Here is a 21,508-nt window from a genome sequence, read left to right as displayed (position 1 = left end):
CATGTGTTTCATCTAACGTCATTTGTGGCACTGAAAGTGAGATTGTAATTCCCAGAGCACTGGGACAGTTCATTCAAAGGTTAGCCCACCTATGTTTATAGTAGTTCTCTGTAATATAATTGTAACTAATTTCCACTGTTTTTTTTGGAGAAAACTGTAGGTTATAATTATGTGTTAGCACTTTTTAAATAGCTCCCTGCATTGTCATATTATTTTAAATGGGCTCTATTTTAAAATAACCTTTTATGTTTTGATTGCAAGAATATAGCTTTCACAGGTCTGTAGTTAGCAAAATACGAGGATCTAGTAAATGATAGAGCATCAACACAACTCTAGAAGCATGTGTTAAACATCTCCTGAACTGCCCTAGGTTTAGAGAGGAAAATATAGAAGGAGTAGAAATTCTTTGTTCTTTAACAGTTGATCAATCTTGTTGGATAGGCAAGATATTACATAGCATAGTCTGGCCCCTATGTGACAAAATAATACATAGTTGTTACACACATATAAAAGTGCAACACGCGAAGCATAGTGTATTTCATTTTTGTGATCCATTCATAGGAAGCCTTGGAGCAGATGAAAGTCCCATCTCCCAGAATTAAGGGTAGCAACACCATTTTATCTCTTGGCAAATGTTGCCCGTATCTTCCGCAAATGGCAGATATCTGAATATAGTTAGTCATCTGGACACACCCTTCCCCTGCTACATTTCATTGCCATATTAGTAATAGAATTTTCGTGTTGATTTAAAAGACAGTCTGCCTTAAAGCAGATTGCATAGTTTGCACACTGTGAATTGTAATTAAAGTGTAAGGGGTGCTTATTATGTCAACAACTGGCATGAGAACCCCCAAGCAGCAGGTGACCCCGAGCATGTGACGTTTGTGACAGCTAGGATCCCCTTTTAACTGGTTTAGCAATCTGAAAGTCCAAATTGAAAGAAGCCCAGAGGCTGTATATTTCATTAGATCCCAGGGGAAGTACAGGATACAGCTTCCTTCTGTTTTCCTGGGAGGTCGCCAGAAAGTTTGTAGAGCTCTGTTTCTGTCAGAGGCTCAAAAGAGAAAAGAAAAAGCACACACAAAACAAAACAAAACACCATACACACCACAAAACCATCCACCAATCACCCCCATGGCCATAAATTTGACATTTCCCACAGTCTCTCTGAGACCACAGTGTTGCTGTGTCATCAATATGCCCCTCGCTTTGAATTGTTTGAAAGGCAGGCTCAGTATTCTAGCGTTTAACAAATGTTTAATCTTCCATATGCAGTGATTCTTTTGGTATAAAACCATGAAATATTATCAAGTGTAGATATCATATGATTTGCTTTAAACATTTTTGCATTATGCATTATATTTTCCTCACCTTCTAGAATGGGGTGTAAGTCTGAATTTAGAAAGATGAAACCACTTGAATAATAAAGGAAACAGACCAAGGAGACATGCCATCTGTATTTAAATTCTTANTTGACTTTAGGTGTGCTCAATAAATATTCAGTGACCATTTCTAGGGTGTCTTAAGACACTTTTAAGCCACTTAATTATAAAGATATTAGTAACTAAAAAATTGCCAATTAAAACCCCCGCCCCCCATTTCCACATCTCTATGCATACTCACTCTAAATGCTCATGGAGAGATAGCATTAAGGCTCTAATCTGACCTTAGTGATTTTAGAAATGTAAAGGTAGCATTTCATGGTCCCTGAAGTGATATATTATTGGAAGAGCATTCAACAATTTTGTTTTAATTGATTCTAACTCTTAAGTATGCAACCAATCTGTGTATATCTCCTTTTAATTATTTATCTGAGCTGTGAGAGAAGTAGGTAATCATTTGGTCATCCATTCAACTATCTTGAAAGGAAGGCATTCATCTTTCATATGGCAGATATGCTGAAAGATATAAAATAATACATTTTTTATTTCATAATTTCATTAGTATTGTTTATAGTGCAAGCCATTTAAAGCACAACCTATGCAAGATACTCGATAAATATTTTTTATTGAAAAAGAGCTAAATTTATGAAATTGAGTGAGGAAAAAAGTTAGAACATAAGAACATGATAAATAAATGAATAAATGCCTTTCATATGGGAACGAAATATTATAATTAGGACAAACAATGAAATAATCCCCCTATAAGAAAATTAATTTAGCCAACATATTTATTAAGTATCCTTAACATGGAAAGTGTGACCAGGGGAGGTAGAGGAAATGTAACAAAAATGAATAACATTCATTATCATGTTCCTGTTGACAAGTTTGAATGCACAAGATAATACTAGTGAAATAGTGAATTCAAGGAAGCAAGCATGATAGAGGTTGGGATTATGGAGGAGGCTTACTAGAAGAGGCAGTAAAAAAACATACAATTTCTTTTCTAGGAAAGTATTTGTAAATCATGCTTGGTTAGTACAAGTACAACGGAAGCATATAGAAGTTTTCAATCTATGTTTCGTAGTTTGTAAGATTCTGGGTACAAAGTACAGGTCCTTGTCCTAGTTCTTTATGATGAAAACGATCATTTTAATTGGATTGCTTCTTTGGAAACAAGACAAAGAGTACATTGCTAAAAGCTTCTGGAGATCATTTTCAATATTTGTAATAATATAAGTGCTAGAAATGTGCTTCCATTTATATGCAAAGGTAATAATGCCTTATGTAAGCAGAGTGTCTCTATATGACTTCCATAATATTTTCTATTTAAATGCAAACAGACAAAAATTATTTTTAACTTCAGATTAGAGGATCAACTCTATCTTTCTCCTTTGCCACTTTTTGCCCATTCTTTCTGTTTCCAATCCCCAAAGCAATTTAAAAGTCCCTTTTTGTTTTTCTAAAAAGGGAATGTTTATTTCTACAAGTACCATGTCAGTTTCATGATCTGAATGATGTGTGTCATATGATTGCCTGAATTTTTCACTTTTAGTTAAGATAACTGCTATAGCTTAAAACTTGGGAATGTTTGTGTTGAGAGATAACATAGAATTTGTTACCTTGTTTTGAAGAGTACCTCTGATAATATAGATTTAAAAGTTCAATTATAAAATTCCATCATTTGTATGTAGGTATATATATGAAACAGGTTTAGAAATTAAACAGCCTATATACCATATGTTTCTTTTCATGATTTGAATTTAACCTTTAACAATGTTTTATACATATATATATCTATACACACACACACACACACACACACACACACACACATATATCTCCAGACAAAAATTGAAATTCTAAGAAAACCACGGGCCAGTTTAATGCCTATTGAAATGTACACTGGGATATTGAAATGTTCTGTAGTGCGTTATAAGAATGAAGTGAAGGGGTTCTCTTTATCTCTTGTTTGAAGCCAAGTCAAAAATTTTGCTTTCATAACATGCCATTGAAAAAGATGCCATAAAAATATTTTATAAAATCTTACCTTGAAATTTTTCCTTGCAAGTAAGGAATTATGTTTAAAATTATGGACCTTACTAGAGGATAATATAATTGTGTTTTAACATTAAAAAAAAAACGGATTGAAAAGCTGTATGAACTTGGTTCATCTGAACTATAGATGAAACTTATTTTACTTTTGGAAGTTTCATAAATTTCTGATGTCTCTTTCTGTCTTTCTTATGTATGAGAAATCCATACACAACAGAGGAAAGATGGAAAAAAATGGAGAGCTTTCATTTCCCTTATTTTCACTTTTGTTCCATCCCTCTGTGCTTGTTCTTTGTTTAAATAAACTTTTGTGGTATGTCTTTCACACATCATCTCTCCTCGCTTCAAAGGCTTCTTTTAATAACTTAGCCCTGGCTCACTTTTCTTTTGCATATGAAATTGATTTAACTAAAATGTATGTGAGTGAGTGTGTGTGTGTGTGTGTGCGCGCGAACGTGCACGCGCACATGTGTGCATGCCAACATGCACACATACATCTGTGCAAATAAAAATTTCACTGGAAAGGAAAGTCTATGATTTCTGGTTAACTTTAAACACATATGCACAACTTGTTGAAGTGAGAAAACCTAAGCTCAGAGTCAATCTATTTTTGAGATCCAGATTTTTGTCTTAGCGCTCTCTCAGTTTCCTCAACCTGAAATAAAGATAATATATTTCGTTTGCAAAAGTTGCTGGGAAATTTACAGGTATGTAAATCACTTAGCTCACAACGCTGGCCATTTATTATTTATAGGCAGTTAGTAAATGCTTGCTGTTAACAATCATCACCATCATCATCTTATGTGGACATTAAGTAATACATTAGTTTTGAGGGCGATAATAAGTTTAATAATAAGCAGAAGATTGAGATTAAGGCTTTTATTGCTAAAAATTTGATCTTAAGTACAATCGCATGATAATTGATATTTATATTTACCTAAAAAAATAAAATATTTTAAAATCATGACAGTATTATCTACATGACTGTTTCAGATTATCAAACAACTGATGTTAAAATGGGAATTAATTTTTCCATTTCTATAATGTCTCTAATTTTAAAAAATGTTTCACCAATCATAAATTATTCAAATCAGAACTGAAGTAATGATATTCTGATAGTTGTAGAAAATAACAAAAGTATACAGTTCCAAATTTGAAAATACTATATTAGAAGCTAAGCTGCCTAATTTTTTTTCTTGTTCTTGAAATACATTGAGATCAATTTAATATAGCAGGTCAATAGAGATATCAATTCAGTTACCATTTTAAATATAGTGGCACTGAGGAGTTCTTCTAGTTTCTTACAGTCTTAGAAATTAGAGCTATACCAGAATGCTGGGAAAGATGTCTTTTTCAATCTTGTGTCTCACTATCAAGTGTTGTGTATCAATCATCAATGCCTGCTCATAACATCCACTCAATGATGCTTTGAATTTTATTTGTTTTGGGAAGACTCTCACAGTAGAAGCTCTGTATTAAGCTTGCAAGATTAAGACTTTTTCTTTTCTTTGTAACATACTAACTGATACCTATAGCATGTTGAGTGCTCATGACAATAGTTACTTATGAGCACACCTAGNGACTTAATCAAGAGGGGGTGCCACAGAATCTTAATTTTGTTATCATTATCCTGATTGATGGAGAGCTCCTTGAGAAAAGAGACCGTGCCTTTTTTCATTGTGTATCTCCAGGTATACAGGGTGAAAGACACATAGCAGATGCATTAATGAATGCATTGAATTAATGAATGGAATAAGGCCCAAAGACAAAGAGATGAAAAGGAAACAGTGCTGTTTCAGGAGAACGTTCCAGTATCACTTTCCCTTTTGATTAGGAGTAGTGGCGTGAGCATTGCTAACACTGCAGAACCCCAGACGTGGCCAAAATCTCTAGTTATGTCTCTCACCGTGGTGGAATGCACGAGCACACTGATTGTCCTGTGTTCTCAAATGCTTCAGGAAGAAAGAAAGAAACCCCAAACTTCCAGATTCATCCAACCACAGAATCTTCAACCTTCTCATTTAGGTTTCTGCGTTTTTTAGGCAAATGATTACTATGCCATTCTCATGCCTAATCTTTCATGGAATTGTTTTTTGGTTATGGATATCACAAGGTCCAGCTGAGTTTTGAGAGTTTGGTCATTTAGTCAGTGGATTTAAATCTCTTCTACCATGTTTTGCGCCCTGCCCTTTATTCTCCCACTCTCCACCAATTCTTAATTCCCTTTCCTCCTCCTTTTTTTTCCCCCTTCCAAGCAGGAAAATGTCATAGTAAACCCCACCACCTTGTCATCCAAAATTCTATGGGAACCCTAGCTCTGGGGGTCTTCTTGAGGCCTTAACCTTACTTTTAGACAGTTGTCATTATCTTTGTCTAAAGGTCATAGCTAAATTGAATAAAAGGAAAGCTGTGTTTTCCTGTCGGTGCACAAAGGCAGTATTGACTTCCCTAATCCAGTTTGCTGAGGGGTGAGAGAATTAAATTAGATATCTAAGCACAGAAATTGAGAGCCTTTGAAAACAAAGATAAGGAGACAAGACTGTATTTTCCCTTTTCCTGGGAGCTCTGGGCTCAAGATTTTGCAGGTGTGTCATCTGATCCATGGCTTGCATCGATCAAAACTGTGCCAATGCATATTTAATTAGCAAGGGGACCCTGGATGCATTATAGTCATCATCCCTATATTGAATGGACTGTCAGACTTTCTGCACACTTCTCCACCCCCACCCTCCCCCCCAGCCCATGCCCCCTCCCTTGCCTCCTTGTTTGGGAAGCTTCTGCATTTTGTCTGAGCAGCTAAAAAGTTTCTTTGTTTTTAGCTGCTGATGCATACAGCACCACTGAGGAGAATACAAACAAGTAGAGTCCTAAAGTGTTTATTTTGTCTAGGAAGACAAGTTAAACCAATTCGATCCTTTGGTCAGATTTTCAAACCCTGTAGAAATCCAACATGAAAAACAAAAAGAAAACACTGCTCAGCTCTTCATGTACAGACTTTTTAAAAGCGTTAGTTACATTATGATTAAAAAAAAAAAAGGATCCCAGGATAAATAATAGAGTTAAAGAAGAAATACTCGTATTATGATAGAAAAATATTTTCTCTTAAAAACTCCTTGTCTTTGACCATTCGATGGGGGATGTTAGCAAATTTTTTATCAGTTCAATTTGCACGATAACCCTCACCATTCTGTGCGGAGTCTATCATGCCATTAGGGAATCAAGTTATTTAAGGTAGAGGGTGGGCAAAAAGTTAGAGCTGGATGTATTTTTTTAAAGTCTCAAAGGTTATGTGGAAGCTTCTATTGGTGGGGATTCTTAAAGTGACAGGAGGTTTGGAATTTTGCCTCAGACAGGTTATTGCATGGAATTATGGTCACCGTTCATTTTCACACAGGTTACAAAGCCTGAATACCCAGATAGAGTATTGTCTGATAAACAGATGTAATGCACCAAGCCTGCTTAGAATAAAGAGCAACAGACTGTGAGCACATGTTTAGGACTCATTTAAACTCATCAGCATAGTCTAGCTCAGAGTTCTCTGCCTCTAGTCTACTTTTGAGGTAGCTTCCCGCTGGTAAAGTAACAGGGAAAATTTTTTTCCCCTGCTACAATTTGCTGTAGAGACTCATGGGAAATTCATTTGCATACATCTTGTTACAAAGACTGACTACTTCCTGGCTTAGACAAAGTGTTGCCTGATAAACAGACTTAACACACAAATGTCTGTCTGGAATAAACAACGGCAAGCTGAGATTTACATTTCCATTATCGGAGATAATCTCTTTCCCAGTATATGGGAATTAAGAACCTTTTCTTTCAAACCAGGTCTGTGATGCGGATGGTTTCTACCAGAGTCACATCATGTGTGTTTTGGGATTGATTTTTTTTTCTAAAGAAACAAAAAACTTGTGTGGATGGGAAGATTTATACTGCAGTGGTAAATGTACGTTTCTTTCTTTGGGTGTGTGGGGGGGCACACCATATAGTTTCAAAACTAGCTTTCTTGCATTATTTTATTTGATCCCTGCAACAGTCCTGTTAAGTTAGGCAAGATAGTCATTAGTATCCCCATTTAACAGGTGAAGAAACTGAGGTCCAGAGCAGTTAAATTACAAAGCTGAGATTTTTTTTTGAGGACGCCATCTTTTTATCATTTTATATCCCTTTCAGTAGTGAAATACGAATGCAAAAAAAGCAAATACTTAGAATATTACCTTAAATACTTAAATAGCATGGTTACCCTCAACATAGTGTATTTTATTATTTTAATATATTACTTTACAGATATCCAGATATATGAAAATAATGCATATAGACTATATCTTAATTATGTATCATTTTCATTTGACATATTTGTTTTTACAATATGAAAGTCAAGGGAAATTTTCTACTTTAAGTTGTGTAGATGAGTATATAAATAAACTTTAAGTATATATTCTTCTGTTTAAGAACTCCAAGAACTTACTGTTATAATTAATTTTTGGAAAAAAGTGAATACAAAGGGGAAATTGTGCACACTTCTGATACACAATCATGTTATAGTGATGGCTTTTTAAGCCTGTCTTTGTTTATACATGAGGGGGTAGGTAACCAGGTTGGCTCAATAACTTGACTTCTGAATTGATCAACAGGTCATCGTCACATGTCAACGCATCCTATTATGGGAAAAACAAAATTCAAAGTGATTACCTAAATACTTGTTTATTTTAGTCATAGACCCTTGTCAAAGAAAATATGAGAAATTATAAATTTAGTCAAAGTATCATGCTTGCATATCTTTCATTATCATCATATTCTTCCCATTGACTTCATTTATAACTTGAAAGAAAAAGCTGATCATTACTTATAATCAGTCTCATGCGAAGATTGAAGATTGAATCATTTTGTCATTACATTCAGAGAGACTGAATTTGTATTTTTAGAGCTTAGAAATGATTTCTTCTCACTGTCATAACACAACAATAGTTACGCCATGTTTTCCCCTCAATGTGTTAAAACTGTGTATCATTCCACAACCTCCTTGTGCACATAGAAAAATAACACATTTATGAGTAGGTGATAAGATAGTTGAATCACTCTTCAACCTAAACCATGTCATCGTCATACACAGTCCCGACTAAACAGATGGGCCTTGAATATCAGCATTAATGCCAAAAAATCTAATTCTGCAAATTTAATATTTCACAAATTCTTCTTCAGAAAGGCATTTAAAAAGAAAGTTTTAAGAGGGAAAATGGTAGTAACCTAGGTTATATAATACTCTTAGGTACTCCCTGAAAATGTGATACACAGGCGTGCCTTAGGAATGGGTCTCCCGAGCAGCTGGCAGCCCCCGGGGTGGTCTGGTGGAGCTCTTCCAAGTCACTGCTGCATGAACACAGCCTTCCTGCTCTTCCTGAATCCTGATTAGAGGAGAGGAGGACCAATGCGTGCAAACGAGCCTAGTCCTTTTGGAGCTAGAGCTTTTCCTATGCCCCCCTCTCCAGNTTTGTATGCTTGTGTATGACTGTATATTACGGTAGCCTGGGAAGAGCACTGCAAGGCTTGAGAGAAAAAGATGCACTGTTCTTAAAAATTTGGTAAACAAATTAAAACCTTCCAACTTTAGAGCTGCATCCAAGTATTGTTATTAAGGGACTATCAGTAATTTTTTTTTAATTACACTTCACCTATTTTAGAAAATTTGCAAATAATTTCTTTTTACATGTATTTTTCAAGGTAAGTTCCTCTATTCAGTCAGTGGGAAACCTAGTATCCTTAGCAGAATTTTACCTCAGTTACCTAGAGAGATGAAAGACCAGGTTGGCAAGATGTGACCGATTTATCCATCTGTGCTGCCTACAGGTAGCCAATTTCTCATCAATATAAGTGTGCAGAGGTAAAAAAACTGTCCCAGGTCATGAATTTTCCATTTTCCACTTAGCTCCTAAGGGAAGCTTTATTATTATTTATTTTATTTTATTTTTTATATTAGTTTCAGGTGTACAAAACAACATAATGGTTAGACATTTACACCTCTCACACAAAAGGTGAAGCTTTTTTAAAATTTAAATCTCATTGTGTTAATTGAATACCACTTCCTTAATTTTTGCTCTTAGTTCATCATCCTTTATCATATGACCTTACCCACATTGAAAGTACGTATTGTTTTATCATCTGTACAAAATTACATCACTTCATGGATAGTCTATAGTCTGTTAATATTGGGCTGTCGGACAAGTCATGACATATTTTTCCTGTTTTTTGTTGCAAAAATGCGTCATGACTTTTCCGACAACCCAATAACTAGCACTAATAAAAGGTGAATATATATATATATATAAATAAAATAAACCCTTTCCAGAACTTCTGGCTCATTTTAGAACCAACATTCTCAACTTTAGGCCAGGGTTTTAAAAAAAAGAATATAAGCATACCTGAGATTGTGCCCATATCAAGTCAAAGGTAAAAGCTACTCTGTTGAGTGAAATAGGGTATGGCATTGAAATAGATATCAGAACTGATCTCCAACCTAAATACATTTTCAACAGTTTCATCTTCTGAAATGCATGCTAGAAGGAAAACCAAAACAGGAATTTTTCATCTTCTTTTTAATTATCTAAATGTAACTTCTGATGTCCTTTTGTTGTTGTTCTCAGTGGCCGCAGCTTTACTGATATATTAGTCCAAACATGGTGATGTCACTCCTTCACATACTTAGTAAAGTGTGTTCTTGCTCTCTAATATATACCAAGGAGTCTTCAGTGATTATGAAACCAGCATTGCGAAGCCCATCATCATATACTGCAGGAATTTTCTATAGTAAGGACCTAAAAGGATTTACATTAAACAAAATTTGTAAGCTTAACCTTACTCCTTAGAGACTTTGGTCCCAAAATATTTGCAAAGAATTGTCAGAATTGTCTCATGATTTGAATATACCACTTCCCTTTTAAATTCTAATTTTTGTTGGTTTATGTTTCAAATATTACATTACCTGATAGAATGATTGTGAGATATTTGCCCATCTCTGATAGAGAGAAGGAAATGCTTCTTTTTNACACACACACACACACACACACACACACACACACACACACACACACCCTGTGCACTGACATTCGCCATTCTCAAATAAAGGTTTCCTAAATATTTCCAAAGCTTACCTAAAATTTGAACATCTTTAAAGGCTACAGTTCTAGAGGTTAACTATTTATTATATTCAGAGTATAATCACCCTTATCCCTTATTTTCTTTTACCCCGGGAGTGCTCCCAAGTCTTCATTTATTTGCAGAAAAGTATTCATTCCTGTCTTTACTTTTCCTTTTTCACACTATAAACAACTCCAGCTCTTTGAGGCGGCATTTTCACTTTATTTCTTTCACTTGACTAACTCATTCTTGTTTCTGGATGCCTTCCGTTTCTTCACATTGCCTATTAATTTAGGAGAGTAAAAACTGGACACAAAATTCTAACAAAGGCTTTTCAAACCTGATCTTTACCCAAATCTTATGCATGTAGGGAGGTTGAAACTTAGGCTAAATTATTTTTTAGTGGAACATGAATTTGTATGTTTATGGCCCATAGACTTTTGTTGATATCATATTGACTAAATAGGAGTTACACCGGTTTGTTTCAGGGTTCTTCACCACTGTGTGCTTGTTCTTTTATCAGCTATTCACAACAGCAGTCAGTGGGATTTTGAAGCGCTCCTCAGATCTCAGGATATGGCAGATTTCTCTTATCTTTGTAGTTTTTGAATGTGGGAAATACTCCTCTGTCCATCATTAACCTGTACACAGTCCTGGGGCCTCCTATGTGGCAGACACCGTCCTCCAGCTCTTCTTATTCTGAGGAGCCTCATGTGGAGTGTCAGCCAGGGGATCACTGGGCGTGAAGATTTGCAACTTCTAAACGCTGTGCAAGATTTACCACCCACCAACCACAGAGATATGCCTCTCGCACCCTTGCCAGGTCCCCGAAAAGGGGACCTGAAGTAGAAATCAAGTTCTTTTTTGCCCGCCTTTATCATTTTATAAGTCCCAATCTCCTTTTAGGTGCAAACGTAGTAGATTTTTTAGTCGCTGGCAGTGGCTCAGCATTAGAAAGCTGAACGAATGAAAATTCGTCTCTTTAGTTCAGCAGTTATTGAATCCTTGGCTGGGCCAGGCACTCTTAGAAGACACTGAGGCTAACACAAGAGTAAGAAAGGAACACTTTTTCTTACAGAACTCAAATTCTTATAAGAGAACATTTAAAAGCACGTCAGTACACCTAAGTATAACTTACTATGTCTTCCTACCATATGTACAATTAAGGACTGGACAGGAGAAAGTATCATTCTAGGTCAGGCTTGAGCAACATTGCATCTTTGCTTCATACCTAAAGAACATAAAACACATGGAAGTGATGTCTGTATTTTTGCCTGGTCAGTTTTACCATATTGACATGTTTCTGTTATTCTTCACTTTCCCCAAAGAAGTATTCTCTGAAGTCCCATGTTGAAGGGGAGCAGCATTGAGATTGGGGGGAACTGAATCTGAGGCTGATGAGCAAATGCAGTACAAAGTTTCTGTTCTCGCACTGCACAGGCTATGGAAGCAGAGACTAATATGTAGGCATTAGGATTTATTTTATTCCTTTCCCCAGTGATTATATTGATAGTGAAATATCTTTGTCTGAGTACTCCAGCAATATAGCTGTAGGCGCCATAAAAATGCATAGATAGATGGCTACCAGTTCAATTAAGAGATCTCAGCCCATCCTCCTATAAGCAAACCCTGTCTATTTTAGGTTTAAATTCCTGCTCATACATTTTTAAAAAACCAAATAGAAATATTGCTTTTCAAGGTTAGGTTGTAGTCTAAGGTTTCTTAAACAAAAACCAATCCCTAGATGGGGGGAAAAAAATTGATAACCCTAATGTACTTCCTCACAATAGCATTTTCAACTCCCTCATTTAAACACACTTTAAATAATATTCTCTTCATTGTAATATACAAATCTGTTTGTTGGCTAGGGAACCAGAGAAAGTCACTGCCAGATCTAAGATCTAAAATGTAAGATATGGAATCCAGTTCTATGTAGTCAGTTTTTTTTTTCCCCTCCTTTTTGGGCAGGGTCGGGGGGTGGGCGCCTCTAATTATTTCAGGTGATGGGAATCAACTAACCACGTGATAATTGTCCCAAAAAGTAAGATCTAAAGTTACCTTGGCTGCTGACAGGCCTGTACCAAATACAAAAAAAGGAAGAGTAAATTAATTGTTAACCTTCATGATAGTGTTTTAATGCAAATGCTTAAGAAAGAGATCTTTCATTTGTATCAATTATGTATGGGTAGAAATTAATTTGTAATTCTGGTCATCTGTTTGGCTCCCTACTTAACAGCATTGGTGACCTTTTGCATTACCAAAGGAAGTGTCCATGTGTGCTCAGCATAGAATAACACCCAGACTGGGTAGTTTTGTTCCTTGGTTCAAAGAAAAAGAATGACACGAGATGGCCCATTGGTAGAAAATTATTATTGAAGTTTTTAGACCATTTCAGTTTTCTTGTAGATCTTTGGCTCTGGCTGCCCCTTACCAGGATGGTGTATTTTAGTATACAGTCCTCTGTGGATAACAGCGTCTCCAGCTTTTGAATAAAACTGGAGAAATGAAATTCCGTTTTCAGTCTGGCGAGATGCCTCCTCCAGTGTTTGTGTCTGAGCCTTCACAAGAGCCCTGCGGCCCGTTTCAGACCAACTCAGCCTTCTGCCGCCGCTCAGTCGCTTGCTGTTTATTTGCTGCTTTTTCTGTGGCTTGGAATTTTAAACTTTCTTTGGATGCACCTAGAGCCATCTTTTGTTGCTGTGCATGTTTTCTATAATCATGTTATATTCCTGTAAAGATACGGTGGCGAACCAAATGTAAAAGAAAAGTAAAAAGAACAAAGAAGTCCACTTTGAGATTATTTAAAAATTTCCTGAGGGTCTCTCATTATCCTTTTTGCCTTCTGATGAATGGATAAATATCAGAAAAGTCACTGGATATCAGATATTTAAATTATTTGAGGTAAAAAATGTTTTTCCATTTGTTCATGAAGTGATCAATTGCAAAGATATTACACCTAGAAGAACATCAGCTAAGCTATCACATAGAAAGTTAGGTTTACTGCTACCACTCCAAAGAAAATGTTCTTTTTGGCAAAATTTTATGTATCTATTTTGGGACATGATCAGGAAGAATTTTAACTTACCCTGAAACAAAATTAGATGTTTTTCTTTAATTTTAATTATGGTTATTAATGGTTTAAAATTTTCCAGAAAAAATAATGAAGGTATACCTTTCTCCTAAAATACATTGTACTTCTCAGCGTATTTAATTTGTAATATTTGATAACAAAAATTACAGGACCTTTTCTGAGAAAAAGAGAAGGTAGTCATGCCATATTTTTAAATCATTTGCTATAAAAATAATACTAATTTAAATGGAGTTAAAATTTCAAATATGATCCATCCAATATAAATTTTCATTTCCAATTTTTAATGCAGGCTTTGTATTTAATTTTGTGGTTCATTATGATGAATTTTTCTAAAGTCCTTTGACCTATAATGCTTTCTGTCTGTGTCTTCACTATGGCGATTTTTACAAGATGATAAAAGCTATCACTTTGCCAAACTTGAATAAAAATTCACATTTTACATCTTTTGTTATTGAACCTTTGAATCAACATAGAATTTTTGCTGTAGTCACCATGTTAAGATCCTCTGAAAATTTAAAAATAGATATTTTCTTTATAGTACTTCCCTATAATTAAAATCTTCATTTGCTTAAAAGCAGGGAGACTTTCTAAAGTAATAAATTAGCATTTCTTGACCCAGGGTCATTAGTAGTGCTACTTCTTTTTGCAATATTGCCAAGAAAGGGAATGGTATAACTCTGTTGAAATAGAAGTAATATTTTCAATTTAATCACAGTTAGGTATCATGATCTTTTGATCTTGCATTGAACTTCTTGCTGAAATGTCGTCAAATTTCAGACAGTCAATTCTAGTGCTGTGAAGTCAAGGTAAAGTTTGGATTCAGGCTTTCCACAGATAACAGAGTTTTTTCTAAAAAAATTTTTTTTGTTTGTTATCAGATAATGTTATGTACTGTTTCAAGTCTCAGAAAATGCTTTACATCAAAAAATTTTCTGCTTGACAAAACAAACAATTTTGCTTGTTTTTCTTCTCCTCGCCTCCAAAGTTTGTCTCATAAGTATGCTTGCTTTTAATTCTGTGAAATTCTTTTGATCTAACTTAATTTTATCTGATTTTGAATTTACATGTTATCTTAAATTATCCCACTTAGAAGTAAATTAATTGAATTAATTTTTTTTGGTTTGAAAATGATTGTATTTTTTAAATAAAAAATAAATGGAATTTGATAAAAGTGTGCAAGAAACTGTTTTTGCTAACACACCTCATTAGGATCTCCTAAATGCATCAGTAAAAGAGAAAAATAATACTTGTAAAGGAGGGGAAATGTACCTTTCAGAAAGATGTAGTTGCTTTATCCTGTTAGTTCAAGTAAACGTGCTAGAATATTAGGACTCTAGTATTTAATGGTGTTAGTCTGCATAGTCTGTTGCTGTAATACTGAGTTAAATATCAACAGAACTTGTTACTGTTGTTTGGGTTGCTTTTATATACCAGCTTCAAAATATGTTTTGACACTTTATTATGTTCTGAATCAAGCTTCAGATGTGTGTAATGAAGGATGAAGTCTTTATCAGACTCTAGTGTATAAATAATGGAGAAGAGCAGTTTGGAAATGGTCTCTCTCTCTGTAAGAGAATGGTTTCTGAAGAGTTTCAAGTTATGATCTGGCACAAGCCACACGCCACCGAAGGTGTGAACAAACCCCAGACACCTCTCTAAGGGCATGGGCTGCTGCTGCTGCTTCCCCCCCTTTCTTTTCTCTTTTCTTCCCTCGTTCACCATGTCAGTTCTGTAACATTCTCATTCCTGGTTTTTATGCTGAACCTTTTGAGAAAGTCTGGCACCCCTGATCCACTTTCCCTCACAGACCCTGTAATTTTTGGCTATATTTTTATGTTTTTCAGATTCAAGTCAATCTGAAAGTCCCAGCCAGCCAAGTGACGCTGACATTAAGGACCAGCCAGAAAATGGTAAGTTTAGTTTGGGACTCTAGCTGCTGCTTTGCGAGTCCACAGTAGCCAGCAGCTAACCAAGTACAAGGATTTTAGGGTCTGCCTTATGGGTGGCCCCCAGTGGGAACAAGTGAGGACTCAAGGAGTCCTCTGGATCATTCTAGCACCCTTCGACTGTCCACCCCACCCCCTAAGCACTACTGAGTCCTCATAAGAACCTTAGTTCTCAATATAGTTGATTACTATGTGAGGCAGGGTTGACTTACCAAATCAGAATCTTTTACAACGTAAGTGAGAAATCATGGCTTTTTCATTTCATTTTAGTTCCTTTTAAAATGGCAAATGCCCCACGATCTTCTTCACTAGCGATTTACTATCATGGGTTGACAAGTATTTCAGGAGTTTCAACCCTTTGCTACTTGCTTTAAGAAAACGATCTCGAACTTTCAAGAGTTTTCCGCTTTAAATTATCTAAAATAAAACAGTACAGGTACATCACAGTGTTAAATCCCTCCAGTTGCATAAATATATAAACTTTCTGTTGCAGCAATTTGATTAAAATAGAATACATCCTTTATATATAAATACAAGAGTAAATTTATATATAAATATATAAATACAAGGTAAAATACTGAATTTGAGGCATGTACTCTAAGTATGAAAAACATTGTCATGGGTTGGAATTTTAGACTGAGTAAAACCATCAGTTTTCAATAAAACTGAGAAGTGAACTAGTAGTACATATCATATGCTAAACATTGTATTGTGTACCTTCACAGATATTAGCTCATAAAGTTCCAAAGTGCTCTTCCTTGGTGATAGAAATGAAGGCTCTGATGGGAATGCTTGACCTTGAGGAGCCTGTGAGGGGAATATGGCCTCACGGTTAAAAGCTCAGGCTGTGGTTTCCGACCTGCATTAAAATTCTGCCTCTGCTGTTTCTTACCTTTGTAATATTGAATAGGTTATTTAACCTCTCAGGGTATATATAGATTTAGTCCTCATCATGAAAATAATATGGGAAGAATATTACCTGTTAAATAATTAAATATGATTGTATGTACATAGTCATATAGTTTATACTAAAAAATTGTTGGCTATTGTTCAATATTACTCGTACTGTTTTTCCAGTCAGTATAATCCTACCATATTTGTTTGTCACCTGCTTAGAGTGATCTCATTCGCCAAGCCTCTCTTCCTTTCGTTGTTCTATACATTTTCCCATTTTGATCCCCATCTGATCTTTTGGAATCAATAAGTAAACTGAATTATGTCAGTACTGTGGGGTGGAGGATTGAATTTACCACATTAGATATTCTATCACTAATTTTTCAGGATTTGTTTCATTTCCCAAGCTGGGAAATTCTTTATAACATTGCTGGGATCTAGCATTAAATATGGGCTATCTGGCTATTCCTCTTCTCATCCTGGTATTTTGGTGGTATTTTCTTTGTCAAAGTTGTCTTTTCAAAGCAGGCATTAAGAAAAGAGAGAGAGAAAGACCTCTGAAGTCTTGTTTTTAGTGTCATAAACAACTACATCTTATTTTCTGTTGACATTTTAAAGAGTGATATTTATAGATCAGTTTCATTCTTTATTTCTCACTTGACTTATAGATGATGCCTTATATATGTTTCAATTTTTTTTCATGTATTTATATATAATCTGCCTGAAGTTGTATCCAGAGATACTCATTTTCATTTTTAAAAATTTGTGGGCTATAGGGGTATGTGGTTCATGTATTTAGGTCTGGCCGCCCCTCTAGCAGGCCTGTGATTCATCTGTCTTCATAAAATGGCCGACAAGCTGTTCACATGCAAATATAAATTGAGAGCATGAGAGGCCTGGCATGCCTTTCTGGAGCTGCCTGTAATACCGATATTGTGCATTTCCCATTCCAAAAATCAACCAGGATTGAGCCTGGATTTCTCGGCCAAAGGCACAGAGGTACTAGCCAAGTTCTCTTTTAACCCCACGTTGCTTGGTGCTACCTCAAGGATTCATGGCACCATTTTGGGGGCTCATGTGAGTTCAAAGAAAGAAAGCATTAATATCTAGGAGAAAAACTTATAAATTTCTCTTTCAAAGTTCTGTTTATTTCAAAGAAAAAGTAGAAGCTTAGACAGCTCGCACTGAAGCTGCTAGGGGAACATCAGCCTACTCGGTTTTCTCTCCCTGTTTTTTGTCAATCTCAGATGAAGTTATTGGAGGAAAATGATTTTACCTTTTCCCCAAAAACATAATCCCTAAAGGAAAGTAGTTGAAGATTTCAGGACTAGGTATTTATATGCGTTAGATAACTTCCTCGTGTTGCTTTGATTGAGTGTTCTTTATTTTTCACTACCCCAGGTTATGGAAAATGAGTGCTTGAAAGGTTTCTGTTAGTTTGTTTTTTACTTGTTTTTAAAGAGGGAACTCTCATAGATGTATCAACAAAACTCTTAAGAATTTTTGGAATCTTGGTGGATGAAGAAGTGACAGACTCTGGTCTTCCAATAAAGTGGGAACTCATTACTCTTTCCTTATGTATATATGTGTGGGGAAATAATATTCTCTTTATCCTAGCTCTTAAAGAGAAAGGTAATGGGAAACGAATGGTATTTTCCTAGTAAACCATGGAGAATGAATAGACAAATAATAACATGCTGTTTCATCCAAAACCATAAAGTAGGCCATGTAACTTTACCTAAAGTGGATGCAGCTGTTTCTTCCCTGTTCAACTAGTCTGTTTTTTTCTGCGGAATTTTTGTTTTCTTTTTTTGTACTCCCTTAAGACTCAACTGTAAAAGAAAACAACCTTTGTCCAATTAGAGTATTAGATGGGAATTTTGAAGGAATTACCCGAAGCCCAAAGATAAAATATCAGAACCTCTGAAACTCAAAATTGGTATACTAAATGATGAGAACTCTACCTCTAGAGTCAAACAGACGTGCATTCTAATGAAATTATGCCTGGGTGACTTTGAATAAACTGTTACCCCAATCTCAGTTTTCTTATCGGTAAAATAGGAATACTTAAAGAACCTGCCTCATGAGTATTAAAATGAGAATATGCTAGGAAACAGCATACGAATAATGCCTGGTTCATAGGAAGGACTCAAAGGTAACCATTACTACTTGCCAGGTAAAGCTTATCCTATCTGTAATGAACATACGTATTTGAGAGGCTGAGAGCTGGGAGCCTGAGAGTGGAAGAGGGTAGTGTCAGAAATAAACCAAGACTTTTAGAGACATCTTTTGTGTATACCTACTGTGTGCCAAAATGCCAGCCATATTCTCCTTAAATCAGTCCATAATCCCCACATCTATTTTACTGTTTAGTTTTATTCCTCAAATTCTGTTCACCTCCCAGAAGCTGAGAACTAGCAAGGTGATTCAGAGTTTATAGAACCTTCAGAATGAATGCTCAAGAAGGTGATTCTGGATAGAAGGGACTCCTCCTAGATGTCCTCAGTTTTAGCTGAGGTTTTTCTTGGCTCAAACTAAATAGAAAATGGCTTATTAAAAACTGTAAGCTGATTAAGGGTAGATTCATGACAAATTCCTTTCAAAATCATCTTGCATAGCACATAGCTCTGTGCTTTGAACTTGGTCGGTACCTGATATTTATTTACTTGATGAATAAAATTAATTAATAGATGAATATGTCATTATCCCCAAATATTTTTTGAGTGTGTGCTCACTTGATTTACTAAGAGCCTTTTTTTGTTTGTTTTTAAAGATTTTATTGGGGAATTGGGGGGAGGGTAACAGCGTTGGGGAATAAGGGAAGGGGAACAGACAGGTAGACAAATTGCTGTTTTGTTCTTCAGTTTAGTTGTGGAGGACATCGCTTCACTGGCCCATGTTGGTATGATCATTGTGCTCTTCCTGGGTGAAGCAATCGGTCGCCGGTCGTTGGTCGGCCGCTCACAGCAGCTCCCGGTAGCTCACACCGGCTACTAGCCGCTCACGCTGGCTGCCAGCCACTCACGTAGCTCATGGCAGCCCAGCTCCAGGTTGAGCTATTGTTCATTATCTTAGCTGTAGAGGGCGAGCGTCACTGGCCCTCAATGTGGGATCCGAACCGCTGCCCTGCTGCTCAGAGCTGGTGCTCTCAAGTGAGCTCTTAACCAGCTGAGCCACTTGGCCAGCCCTCAAGAGCCTTTTAAGGGGAGGAGGGGGGACAAGAAACCCTGGAGAAGCTGAAAATCTAATTTGGGTGTGGAGGAAAGTTGGATGCAGACACATGGACCTCATACACAGGTACGATCAATAGTGTTCGGAAGCCATGAGTAGGGGCTGGGTACTAATGGACATAGTAGGTGAAGTTGCACCTCTGCTCCCACCTCCCCCCAAAGAACAGGTGTGATGGAATATAGTTCACCCTTGAACAACATGGGTTTAAATTGCATGGGTCCACTTATGTGTGGACTTTTTCAATAAGTACCTGTACTGTTTTCAGTTAGCAGTTGGAAATCTACAGATGTGGGGGGCCCACTGTATCCATTGTTCTACTCCATTTTATTGGGTTGTCGGGAAATTCATGGAGTTTTTTTCTATGTTTTTCAGTGCAAAAATGCGTCATGACTTTCCCAACTCAATATATAGGGGATGTGAGTGAGCATCCTTGGATTTTGGTATCTGCTGGGGTCCTGAAACCAATCCCCCTCAGGTGCTTGGGACAACAAAGTTTTGGGGGAATCAAAAGTTATATGTGGGTTTTTAACTGTGTGGAGGTTGGCACCCCTAACCCCTGAGTTGTTCAGAAGTCACTTGTACATGAAACGCTGTCATGTTGTAATAGCTTATGCTTGGTTACCATAGGGAATGCGATCCTAGTGAAGTTCTCAGCTCTGACTGATATCATTCATTTAATCCTTTTGCGTATTGCTGAAACCTTCTTTCTGGCTTTTCAAGAGCTCTTGAAGATTTTAAGCTTTATTTGCTGTACTTTGACTTAGAACACCTGCTCAGATCACCTTGGTGAATTCCCATGATGTACTTTGGCTCCTGATAGAAGTATTTATGGGATGGAGCATTTGAAGTCTGTGCTCGATATTCACAGGCCCTGTGAACAGTCCTCCAGAGCTTGCATTCTGTGGTGCATCAGCTCCGTCATTAATGAAGGAAAAGATCATGCGATAGCCCCCCTGCTTAATTCAAGGCACGCTGCTATAGGGCCAGATTGAGTCAATGTCTGCGGGAATCGCATAGTTCAACATGGGCACTCTGAAAACACACTTCCTACTGGGACTCACTGTGAAAGCACCCTTAACTAAAAAGAAAAAAGAAAAAAAAAGTGGGGTTCCCTTTGCCAGAGAAAGAAAAGCTGTGTTCATGTTTGTTTATTTTTTTATTTACTATCTCTCATCACCAGCACAGCCTGCTAATAATAACAGCCTCATCTAAGTGGTTTTAAAAATGGGATATTTATAACAGGAAATCAAAGTTGGTATTTAGGTTCTTTTCTTAAGGTTTAATCATGTTTGTTCCCCCTCATTTATCTGGTAGTTGCACATATGTTGGTGGCATCAACCCTCAGATGGGCCTTTGCAATCAGTGGAAGCCCATTAATCATGATGCTTGCCCCAGATTTTGAAAATTTCCAGCTCTACCTGCCAATTTCAGAATCACCCTGGAGTATTGGTTGAATCTAGCTTTCATGTTTACCATCTTCATTTATGTCATTCCCATCTTATGTGGTTAAAATATTTAGATATCATTGCTAAATGTTGCTAGAAGAACAAGGAATGTACTTTACTTTAACCCCAATTGTCATAGCTCATTAGTTGTCATTTAGCTCATTTCTGTGAATATTTTGAGTCCTTCAATATTTATGAAATACCTTCCAGGCTACTGACTTCCTAATTTAAGATTTATATGTAGGGTTCACTTTCTCATTTAGGGGTGAGATAAGAGAACTATAATTTTATTTCTCTTTTGGATAAATGTTCTTTTATTTGATAATAGTCTCTTAA

At 36.3% G+C, this 21,508-nt stretch overlaps 1 protein-coding gene across 7 annotated transcripts in view; it reads left to right on the top strand.

The window, feature by feature from the left end:
- NFIA (nuclear factor I A) overlaps nucleotides 1-21,508 on the top strand; it is a 382,454-nt gene that overhangs the window by 173,888 nt on the left and 187,058 nt on the right. For all 7 annotated transcript variants that reach the window (XM_019655489.1, XM_019655493.1, XM_019655491.1 and 4 more), the window contains exon 3: nucleotides 15,501-15,566. In XM_019655489.1, coding sequence (XP_019511034.1) covers nucleotides 15,501-15,566 — 66 coding nt within the window. The remainder of the gene's footprint in view (nucleotides 1-15,500; nucleotides 15,567-21,508) is intronic.

This window comes from Hipposideros armiger, unplaced genomic scaffold (genome assembly GCF_001890085.2).
Source record: "Hipposideros armiger isolate ML-2016 unplaced genomic scaffold, ASM189008v1 scaffold_240, whole genome shotgun sequence".
NCBI lineage: Eukaryota > Metazoa > Chordata > Mammalia > Chiroptera > Hipposideridae > Hipposideros > Hipposideros armiger.
Note: the sequence above shows the minus strand (reverse complement) of the source record. Positions and strands in the feature narration are given on the sequence as shown.